At 43.7% G+C, this 10982-nt stretch overlaps 1 protein-coding gene across 1 annotated transcript; it reads left to right on the top strand.

Moving 5' to 3' along the window:
• The first annotated feature begins 3109 nt into the window (after positions 1-3109).
• On the top strand, positions 3110-10346 carry PRDX1 (peroxiredoxin 1). Its single transcript, XM_079313367.1, has 6 exons — positions 3110-3258; positions 6006-6122; positions 6930-7083; positions 7348-7470; positions 8289-8419; positions 9965-10346. The coding sequence occupies exons 2-6, from the start codon at positions 6017-6019 to the stop codon at positions 10048-10050; spliced, it is 600 nt and encodes a 199-aa protein (XP_079169493.1). The 5' UTR covers positions 3110-3258; positions 6006-6016; the 3' UTR covers positions 10051-10346.
• Positions 10347-10982: the final 636 nt, after the last annotated feature.

Raw genomic sequence — 10982 nt, 5'->3', positions numbered from 1 at the left:
AGTCCAGGCTTCCATCTTTACAAGCAGTTTATAAACATTCAGATCTTAGAGCAAGATTGGATCAGAAATAAGGCAATAGATACCTCCCGTGGGGCTTTGAAGAGCCTGTTACTTATTTCCAGAAAGATAAATCTGCTGCGCATTCTGTCTTTGCTGTTCTGACTTGAACTCGAGCTCAGGAGGATTAAAGGCACAAAGGTCAATTAATCTCTTAGGCATGCTCGTGAACAGATTTTTCTGTTGCATAGCCTTTTTAGACAAAATAAAGGAAAGTGGAAGAAAAGTGCAAGGACAAGGCAACAATTATAAGTAACAGGAAGCAAGAAATGAAAGAATACAGGGGGAGGGATCGCTACTGAGTTTGATTTATTTTTATGAAGACGCTGCCAATCACAATTCCATTTGAAAATCCACGATCTTCAAGCAGAAGAAGATGCTGGAATTATATAAATCTCACATATGGAAACTTTAATGAACCCCAGCTTCCAGTAATATAATAGGGAATAAAAGAGAAAAGGTAAGGAAGACTAAAACATTTTGTCACCAAAAGGCAGTGGTTATCCAAACACACAGTAATAGCTTGCTAATTCAAAATTTAAAAAAAAATATGCAGAGAAGAGGTAATGTAAGACATTTTGACCTAGGAGTACAGTCTTCCCTTGATTCAAACAAGGAAAGCTAATATGTGCATTGTATATTTAATGGCATGCGGTTGTTTTCATTAAAATGATTGTGCACCAGCTGCTTGTGCAAAAATGCCCCGTGGAACTTGTCAGTTGTTGACTTGTCAGCTGACTTTCTGCACATATTAAATTAAATTGTCTCTACATGGCCAGGACTTGACTCTATGCCTCTGGTAGTACCATGTGCACCTAGGAGGTTTGGCATATTCAGGACTCAGTGGGCTTTTGGCACATGCAGTGGTGAACTCCACAGGGAATGTATGGAGGTGTCCCACAGGGGGGCTTTTGAGGACATGCAGGGGCTACCTCTGCTGTGTGCTCCAGTGTTGCCAAATCCATTACTGGTCCAACTAATCTGGAAATCTTCAATACTCTTACACAAAACCATTCTCAAATGCATGGAAACCCAAATGTGCAGTAATGTTCTGAAACAGGTCCAGTTTCTTTGCCTTTTCTTTTTGCACACAGCAGGATGTTTGTTTTTCACATTGGGGTGCATTCCCAACCAAGACACATGGGAGATAGTGTGATGAAAATGATGAATGTGAAAGTTAGCTTGGCTCCCAGTTTGGGTAGTTCCAGTGCTCTGGCACTGCAGGGCCTGCCAGCTCCTCTTTGTTGGTCGATGAAGTATTTATTGTGTCCCTGTCTGTGTAGATGGGTGCAGAGAGGCCTGCACTGGGCTCTGGTGCTCCATGCTAATCAGGTACAAGCTGATCCTGTCTGGCAGCTATTTTAGCAGAACACAACACCACAGTTACACTGCTCTGAGGAAAAGTGAGGTGGGGAGAGAACTCTGTCCTTCCAGCACCTGCCCGGGTAGACATGCCCTTTCTTTCCTGAAAAACATAATTGCTTAAATCTAAGTAGCATCTTATATCTAAAGGTTGAGAAAGCCTACAGAGACCCAGGTGCTCACTGAGTGGTCCTGACAATTTAGTATTCTAAAAACTGATGTCTGGAAGGACAAGCTCAGAAATTAATCAAAACTAATGAGGCCACAGACATATGAATGGAAAGGCAGTGCTTACAGCACAATCCTGGAACCACCTGCAGACCATACTGGGTATATTGTGCATCTGAAAGTATGGGAAATGAGCATAACCATCATTAAAGGAGTCAGAAACCATGAGAAAGTCATTATTGCTTTGTCCATTGCTAAACATGCCAGAGTTGCAGTGAGACTACATTGTTCTGGAGGTTTAGATTAGGATTGCCTGACTTTTCAGCAATTAATCTCTTTACAGGTTCATTGCCTGAGGGGATGGGGAGGCACATACATGTCTCAATATACAGACCTCAATTCTCATGAAAATGCTGATTTTAAGAAAGTAGCAAAGTTCTTCCTATGAAAGATAAAGTGTGCTATAGAAATAGAAGTAGATAAATTAGTTGCATGAAGTGAGTGCAGATTTTTTCCTGAGTACATACATATATACGTTATTTGCTTTCATTATTTAAGAATTAATTTCATCTCAAATTAGTCATCTCTGAGTGAACCACCACGTGGGTATGATCACCCAGCAACACTACACAGTGAACTTGATTATAAACATTTAAATTTTTTTAATCCTTTGTGGTTTTCTCCTCATTACAATTTATAATCAAGTTTTAACGAGTATAAGAAATACAACTGTGAACTGCAAAACAGATGAGTAAAAATCAGTTGGTGAACACATTTATCACTTTTAACAGAAGCAAGCATTTTTGTGCTTGATATGGCTTAATGATTTTAGTATTCATTATTTAATAAAGCTTTCACATTTAAATTCAGAATTTGATCCTTGAGAAGTACAACACTGCTTGTTCACGGTTGAATTCAAAGACAGTGCTTGTGAGGAATCGCTGAGGTTAAACATCCCTCGAGCAGCTTCCCTACTGAATGATGCAAAACTCCCTGAAGTAACTGCGTCTTCCAAGGGTTTCCATTCTGCCACTGAAGTTCAACGATTAGACTTTAAACGTACTTTTCATGGTTTTTTCGCTGGCTTGCATGGCTTGGATCGGTATTCCCATTGATGGAGAGGAATCAATGAAAGCCTTGATAACGAGTATCAGGGAGAGTGGGCAGCGGGCAGTGCAGAGCGAGAGGATGGAGATTTGATACCGCACTTCTGTAACACTGCGAACACACAGTGCTCTGTTCGTGAGAGGTTTCGTTTTACTTCTGTCAATGGCCAACGCTTAATTCACATGAATGACATGCCAGTAATCCCTTACTCCCCCTCAAAATCCTGCGTACCCTTTGAGGACTTCAAATAATCATAGCTCGGTCAATTAAGGCAGTAAAAATGCAATCGCTTCTTGCACCAAGCCCATCAATCGTTTACAACCGCGGCATCGGGTATTTCCACGGCACGTCCCAGCACTCTCCGGAGCGCGATCGGCGTTCGCTGCCCCGGATCTGCCAAGTCATGCTGCCCTTGCAGCGCTGCCGCGCGCCCTCCCTCCCCCGCTCCCCGCCCGTGCGCTCGCGAGATCCGCGCTGCTATAAAGGGGCCGGCGCGGCGGGGCTGCCGCAGTCCCGAGCCAGAGCTCTCCTGCTGCTGCTGCCTGTGCGGGACCGGCGCTCCGAGTGAGTCTGCGGGGCCGCGGGGGGGCTTTGCACCGTGCTTCATTGCTGAGTTTTATTTTTAAATCTCGTTTTATTTTTGTGTGGTTTTTTTGTTACTGTTTTGGGTGGGTTTTTTGTTCGTTTTCCCCTCCCCCTCTGCGCAGATGCGCCCTTGAGCGAGGCGCGCAGGGCGAGCCCTTTCTCTCCGCTCCCCAAGGATCGCGCTGCTGCGGGTGCCACCTGCACCCCCGTGTTCAGTTCTCCCTGGATTTGGTTTGGGCGGTTTTTTTGGCGGGCAGAGCGGGCAGATAAGTCCTTGCAGCGCTCCGGCCTTTATCAGCGCAGCGCGGGGAGGAGCCGCGGGCCGGGCCCGCGGGGGGAGCGCGCCGAGCGCCTGCCGGGGGCCGAGCGCCCCTTCCCCCGAGCCGGGCGGCATCTGAGCCTTAAAAACCCCAAACCCGAGCGCTGGATGCGGCCCGGGGACATGCGGGGGGCGGGTTCCCCTGTCCCAGAGCTGTGTTGCGGCCGCCTGGGCGAGGGAAAGGCTCGGAGGTCGGCTCGGAGCCCCTTGGGCCCCACGCGGGCCGTGCGCGGTGCCCGCGGTTCGGGATCGCGGGCGGACCGCGGCTGCGGTGCCCTGACCGCGTTTCTGTGACAGTCTGAAGGTGGCAGAGTGGGAGGCTGATGGTGTGTTTAGAAACGGCCTTTCGCTTTTGTTCAAGGCACCCTAAAGGTATGAAATTACTCGTTCAAGAGAGCAGGCCTGGCTTATTATAATTGCAGTTTGAAGATAATTGAGGCCGTCTGCGGCTATGAGCAACAAAGATGCTCGGGCCGGATTCGAGTGTATGTGATTTATGGTGCTCATTTTACTTGCCTTCAGAATGAAAGGAAGTAACAATGATTCTGTGGTCTGTTCTGCGGGTTAGGAAATGCTGTGGCTAAAAATCCGAGCAGAACACGCGCTAACCCCGCACGGAAAAGCAGAAGGGTTGGCAGGTCACAGTGGGTGCTCTGAGTAAAGCACTTGGCTCTCTTGCCCTGTGAGGCAACCAGGGTCTCCTGCAAGTATTAAAAGATTTTAGTGTTACCAGAGAAAGGGGCAGTAACTTTCAGTTCAGAAAGGGGAAGTATCAAAGTGCAGTCTGACCTTGAATACCTAGTGAAATACTCCAGAGGATTGCTGATGGAACAAATATAGGACTGGCATAGTACTGAGCAAAAGGATGACCTTGAGCTTGGATAGCAGAAAATAATGTAATTCAGTGATAAAAGTGTGGGGTCATGTACTCCAGGCCAAGCATCTCTTTGCTTATAAGATAAAACTCGCTAGTTGGAGGCATCTCAAATAAATACTGTGCAGGCTGTTCCCCTGTCCCTCTTGCAGAATTGCACTTTGAGAACCACAGTTGCATTTGTGGGTACAAGGTTCTCGATGTCCTCCTGCCAGGCTGCTTCACTTTGCATCCTGTAAATGATCTCTAGTCCTGGCCACTCCATTCTCTTCTAGTCTCCTGCAGTTAGACTAAAACCCGTTGGAGGAACATGGGGATAAGGAGCTTTGTTGCACAGTCAGAAATACTGAATGTGTGGGCACTTCTCAAAATGAAAACTGAGAGGTGGATCATTACTGTCAGGGTGTGCAAGAGAAACTTTCCAAAGCTAAACCATTGCTAAAAAGGCTAGGTGTGGGTTCAAAGCTGAATGTTTGACTTGTGGGCTAATTCTCCAGGAAAAAAGTGGCTGGCAAGGGGGAAGGAGCCAAGAAATTAGGTGCTCTCAGCCTTTTTAGAACTGACTTGGTGCCCTGCAGGCACAACTTGGAACAATCCTCGGCTCTTGGCTTTCCTTAGCAACATGAGACTCATGCTAACCTTTAAGGTGTTTTTTATCTCCAGGGTAGCCAGGGCTGCAGTGTGTAGAATGAGGTGAAATAACTTTCAAGAATATTTTGTGATTTGCAGAAATTAGGTTTATAGAGTTGCCTGTTTGAAAGATTATACTCTGGAAGTCTAAAGTGTTATGCTGCATTCCCAGACTGAGGAAAAAATACTGCACAGGGTATATTACAGATGACAAACATTTGGGGCAGACAGCCAGAAGTAGCGTTCTCTTGTCCTTGTGTACCCTTTTATTCTTTTTCAATAGGCTTAAAGGAGAAACAACCTGGGTGTACTGATTTAGACTTGGTGAAATTGTAAATTAACATAGTCTATATGGGAATCACATTCTACAAGTCTTTCTGGTTGCAAATAAAAAAGGGTTGAATTGTTCAAAAGGTTAAAGTGCAGTTATGCAGAGCAATGTTCCCTGGGGATTAACAGAAGTTACTTCCTTTCAGAATCAACAGGAAGATCAAGTTTGAGGTCTTAAATTCCCTTGTAAAATTGAACAAGGTTCTTCTTCTCATTTGAAGTTCTAAAAAACAGATTTTCTACTCCTCAACCATGTGGACTGGGATGGTTTTTGAGTGCTGTTAAAGCTCTAGGCTAGCCCTTTTCCAGACTGAGCTGTTACTGGTTAGATAACCATTAGTGTATCTTTAGGAGGCTGTGAGCCATACATTTTGAAATGCTGGCAGTGTCTATAGTGGTTTAACTACCCAGGTGTCAAAACTCATTTAACACTTAAGCCTCATTGCAAGACCAAGTTCTGATAAACTCTCTTTGGTGTTTAATCTAGATTGATAAGATGCTTTGAATAAGTCCTTACTTTCCGGGTGCAAAAGTATTGCCATCTAAACTGTATTGGTGTTAACTCCTGTCTAGGTTAAATCAAGATGTCTTCAGGAAAGGCTTTCATTGGAAAACCAGCTCCTGACTTTACTGCCACGGCTGTAATGCCAGATGGACAGTTCAAAGACATCAAACTCTCTGACTACAAAGGTAATTCCATGTGCTTCTCTAATTATGCAGATAGTCTGTGTAAGGACTGGAGGGTATCTGAAGATACATCTTGGTTTGGTTTTGAAATGCTAGTGACCACTTAGCAGTGAAGATCAGAGCTTGTGCAGTGGTTGCTGGAGTATGCTTAGAAGGCTGTTAGCAGTGTGACTGAGTGTCCCAGATGTGATAACTGTTAACAGTAAGCATAAAACTCCTCTAAACTGTTACCTTGCATCAGGCTCATTGCTCTGTATCATACTGAGACTGGTGTAACTTTTTGTGGAACAGCAGCATCTTCTGTCCCATCTTTGTCAATGGAAAGTAAATTCTTTCATCTAATCAGCAAAGTCCCTTTCTCTAGAGTGCTGGCAATATGCTTGCTTTGCCAAAAGAAGCTTCACTAAAAACAAAGGGAAAGCCTAAAGTAATCAAGTACTTATGTTGATGGCTTTAGAAGTACATTTCCAATGATGCTGCAGACTGCATGAGGGTGATGAGTGGGTATGGAGAACTCACCCACAGTTAAAATGTCTCCTTGGCTGATAGCCTTTCAGATCTGTCACATTTTTCTGTTAGGGGTCAGCCATACAGTCTTCTGGTTAGCAGAACCAAGCTGTACTTGGGGCAAGTCTATGGGAGTAGACGCAGGAGACAAGCATTCCCTGTTAATTTGACAGTCTGGGTTTGGGGACTTCAGTTAGGCAGGGTTTTAAGATTGGTTTTTAGGGCTTTTTTTCTGTGCTTTGGTGGGGTTTGTTTTGTTTTTCTTAAAATGTAACAGATTAACTGCTTGTACTGCTCTTCTAGGAAAATACGTTGTGTTCTTTTTCTACCCCCTGGACTTCACTTTTGTCTGCCCAACTGAAATCATTGCCTACAGTGACAGAGCTGATGAATTCAAGAAAATCAACTGTGAAGTAATTGGAGCTTCTGTTGACTCTCACTTCTGTCACCTTGCCTGGTAAGAATCAGCCTTTAACCCAAGAGGCTGTTCTTCCTGACCTCAGTTCTTGCGGAACAGAGTCCCTGAGTGTATTCAAAGGCACTTGGTATTGGTAGTGCCAGATGCTTCTGAAACAGAACTGGGCATACTGGGCATCAATTCTTCATTGCTGCATGGCAGATTTGAGTAATGATATTGCAAAAAGAATCAGCTTCTGTTGTACCTTGAGCCCTCATCCTAAACTTGCCCAAATTTTTTAATGTATAAACTTGCTTCTTTTAGGATCAACACTCCTAAGAAACAGGGGGGTTTGGGCACTATGAAAATCCCCCTGGTTTCTGACACAAAACGTGCCATTGCCAAAGAGTACGGAGTGCTGAAGGAGGATGAAGGTATTGCATACAGGTAATGTGCCAGAGGTAAAGAAGCTCATAGACTTATGTTGCAATGCATGGACATGTCAGATGATCACAGAGCTTGTGTACACTTGAACAGCTGCAACCAGCTAAAGCTGTTGGCTGTTCTAGGTGTGAACTGCAGTCTGGCAGACACCCCTACAAGGGGAGATGCTCCCTGGTTCTCTGTGGTGCTTAGGCTTCCTGTGCTTTTAAGTTAAATTCTGCTTCCCTTTGACTGCCTGCTGCTCAGTGCAGGAGTCTCATCCAGGTGAGCTGCTAACTTTGGTAATGCAAGACCTACATAGTCATGAAAGTGATTACAGGCATTTAGTCCAGTATCAAAATGCAGATTAATTAAACCCCAAGTCTTTAGTCTCCTGTTCATAAAAGTTGCCAAGGGAGATGAACTTCTGCTAGCTCTTAACCTGTTGGAAGACTGATGAGCTGTTGCTTGTTGTCTTTTTGAGAACAGTGAGCAGTGAGGTTTTTTTAATGTGAGAATGTCTCTCCTTGAATTTTTTTTTCCTAGGATTTCTCAACCTTTTTTTTTCCACTACTAGTATTTTCCTTAAATAGGAAGCATTTCTCTCCTGTGTCAGTGCTTTGCCTTGCCTCCTTCTCCTCCTAGTTCCTGTTGGGCTTTGAGCTGCTACTCTTTCATTGCTGAGCATGCACCAAGGTGTTAGTTTCTAGAAAGAGGTCACAGTAAATGCACAAATGGTGCCATAATCAAATAGTGAACCTGAGTTTTTGAAACTCACATCAGTTTAATCAGACTTTCAAAAGCTGTGCTTAACTTCAGGGCTGGTTTTTATTTGTTTTTAGGGGTCTGTTCATAATTGATGATAAGGGGATCTTGAGGCAGATTACAATCAATGATCTTCCTGTGGGCCGTTCTGTTGATGAAACCCTCAGACTTGTCCAGGCCTTCCAGTTTACAGATAAACATGGAGAAGGTAAGAGTGCTTTTCAATTTATTGTTTTCTCTAAAGAACAGAATTAACTAGGCAGGTTAAATCAAGGATTACTGTATGTATCAATCTGTGCACAGCAGGTCATTGTGGCTGTTGAAATGCAGCTGGTTCTGTAAATCTCCTTGTTGAAGGACACCATAATGCTTTGTCCTATTCCAATTATTTGTCCATTGAGTACTTGCTCGTGTTGAGATTTCATTTAAATCAATTTGGTGGTGGATGTCTTGTCCAGCACACAGAAATTGTCTCTTTCAATTAGACACAGAAAATACTTGAGACAGAAATTAAGCACATGTAGTAACTTGGCCTGTAAGGTAAGATTGATTTAGATCATGCTCTCAGATTTGATAGATTGAGACCATCAGTACTAATGCAGTGTTTTATGCAGACAAACGATTAGACAAACTACTTAAATTCCTAGAAAGTCTGCTGATCTTTCTGTCATTATATAGTGAGAGTAAAATGGATGAGAGTCTCTGTCCCCATAGTTAAGGAGGAAAAAGGTGTTTGATACTGGCAACTTTTCTGCAGGAGTGAAAGGAAAAAAAGGCACTGCAGATAAAAAGTTAGAACCAAGTTATGGAAACTCAAAATTGCTGTGCAAGTGTTAGTAGTCTTCAGTTGTCATTAACTCATGACATGTGTTGCTGCTGGTCATGCTTAATGTGCTTCAGAACTGGTAAATCAGTGGCAGATTTTGTTAAAATAAGCTGCTCTCATGACTGTGACGTATGAACATATGTCATGTGATGAGACTTCCCAAACATTTGATATTGGGGTGGTTGCATCTCATGCAAATGAAACCTTTTGGGGTTTGCTGTGCCTTTGAGTAGTCAAAACCTGGCAAAAGGTTTCCCGTTAGACCTTTAGTCACATCTAAATCAGGACAGACCAGAGTAAAACGTGTAGCAATGGTCAGAAACTGAAAGTACTGTGGCTGAAATTGCCAGTCCTGAGTGGAGAAAGAACCCAGCTTTCCATGGCAATAAAGAAGGAATACTGTTCAAAAATGCTGCTCAAGGAGCTGCTGGAAGTTTGAGTCCATCCAACTTCTGCATTATGGTGGCTTTTTGATAGCTGTGTAGAGGAACCAGTGACAGTTGAATGCTTTTTTCCCCTGCCCTGTTCCACTGGAGAGCTGCACCAGGGTGGATTAAAGATAAGGGGAATACAGACTTGGCTGGATCTGAGGAGATAAGTGTAGTGTGGTGTTAGGGCCTTTCTGACCTGGGCTGCTGGAGTTGGTGTTACCTTTGCTGTCAAACTTCCCAGAAACTTTTAAGTGGGGCTGGGAGAGCTGCTTGTTTAAAGGACTCACTGTTGCCTGGCCAGACAGGTGGTTCCTTGGGTGTTACTGCCCAGTAAACAAATAGAAACAAGCAAAACAGAGCATAATGTGACACTGAATGCACTGTCTGTATGTTGCAAAGATCTGTACATGTTCTGAGTTGCTACTTTGCTTTAATGTTGTGTAAAACATGTTCTGCAGGAGCAGCTGGTAAGACTTAAACATTCTTATCATTTCAGTGTGCCCAGCTGGCTGGAAGCCTGGGAGTGACACAATCAAGCCTGATGTTCAGAAAAGTAAAGAGTATTTCGCCAAGCAGAAATAAGCAATCAGCCTGAGTGGAAACTAGTATGCCTTACTAAAGAGCAAGTATCAGTTACTGAACTTAATGATTAGTCATTGCATCTGAGTCAAGGGATCATGTTATAGTTATAAACAGTAACTTTTTTACTTGAAGGAAAGTTTGTCCTGTTGACAGTACCTTCATAGCAAATCCTAACGATCAGTATCTGTACATCAAGCCCTGTTCACCTTAGTGACAATGCCATGTCTGTGGTTAGCCATGTGTTACATAGAGCAGTGGTATCCTTTTGTAACTCTATTAAACTTGTGAAAAGAGCACACTGTCTACTGTTCTTGTATGTATCTCCTGATGAGTGTCAGGACACCTGGGAGCAGTGCAGACTGCACTTCTGAAAGCTTTCTGTCGACATCTTGAGCCCTAAAGGCCTTTTACTACAGCTCCATTGGAACAGAGAGAGAAAAAGACTAGATTTTCATGTTGAAGTAATAAAGTATTCCTCACACTCTTCATGACTTGGCTGCTAGATGCAGGATCAGGATGTTGGGCTTAAGCTCTGAGCACTGTAGTGTTGCTTGGAGCATGTGACTGACAGAGGTGGGGCATCTCCTCATGCACCATGTCAGCTTAGCCATTCTGGCATCTAGTTTAGTCAAAACTGACTGTTTGTGTCATTCTTGGCTATCCAGCATTGAGTTTGAATGCTCTCTCTATGGGAGTGGAATCCTGGGCTTTCTGGAAAGCAGACTTTCTTGGATACAACATTCATCCACAGTCTTTCCCACTACATGTCATGGGGGTGATAATAAGCCAGTTATCCATTAGCTTGTAGTTGTATGATTTAGATCAAAAGAGTGGCATTATAAAATCTGGTACTCAGGTGTGCTCAGCCTAGTCTTGAATCTTTGTATTTCTGATTATGTAAAACTCAGAGCACATGACTGACCTTAAGTTGC

This window comes from Erithacus rubecula (genome assembly GCF_903797595.1).
Source record: "Erithacus rubecula genome assembly, chromosome: 10".
NCBI classification, from domain to species: Eukaryota; Metazoa; Chordata; class Aves; order Passeriformes; family Muscicapidae; genus Erithacus; species Erithacus rubecula.
The sequence above is the reverse complement of the archived record's forward strand: the minus strand, read 5'-3'. Positions and strand labels throughout refer to the sequence as shown.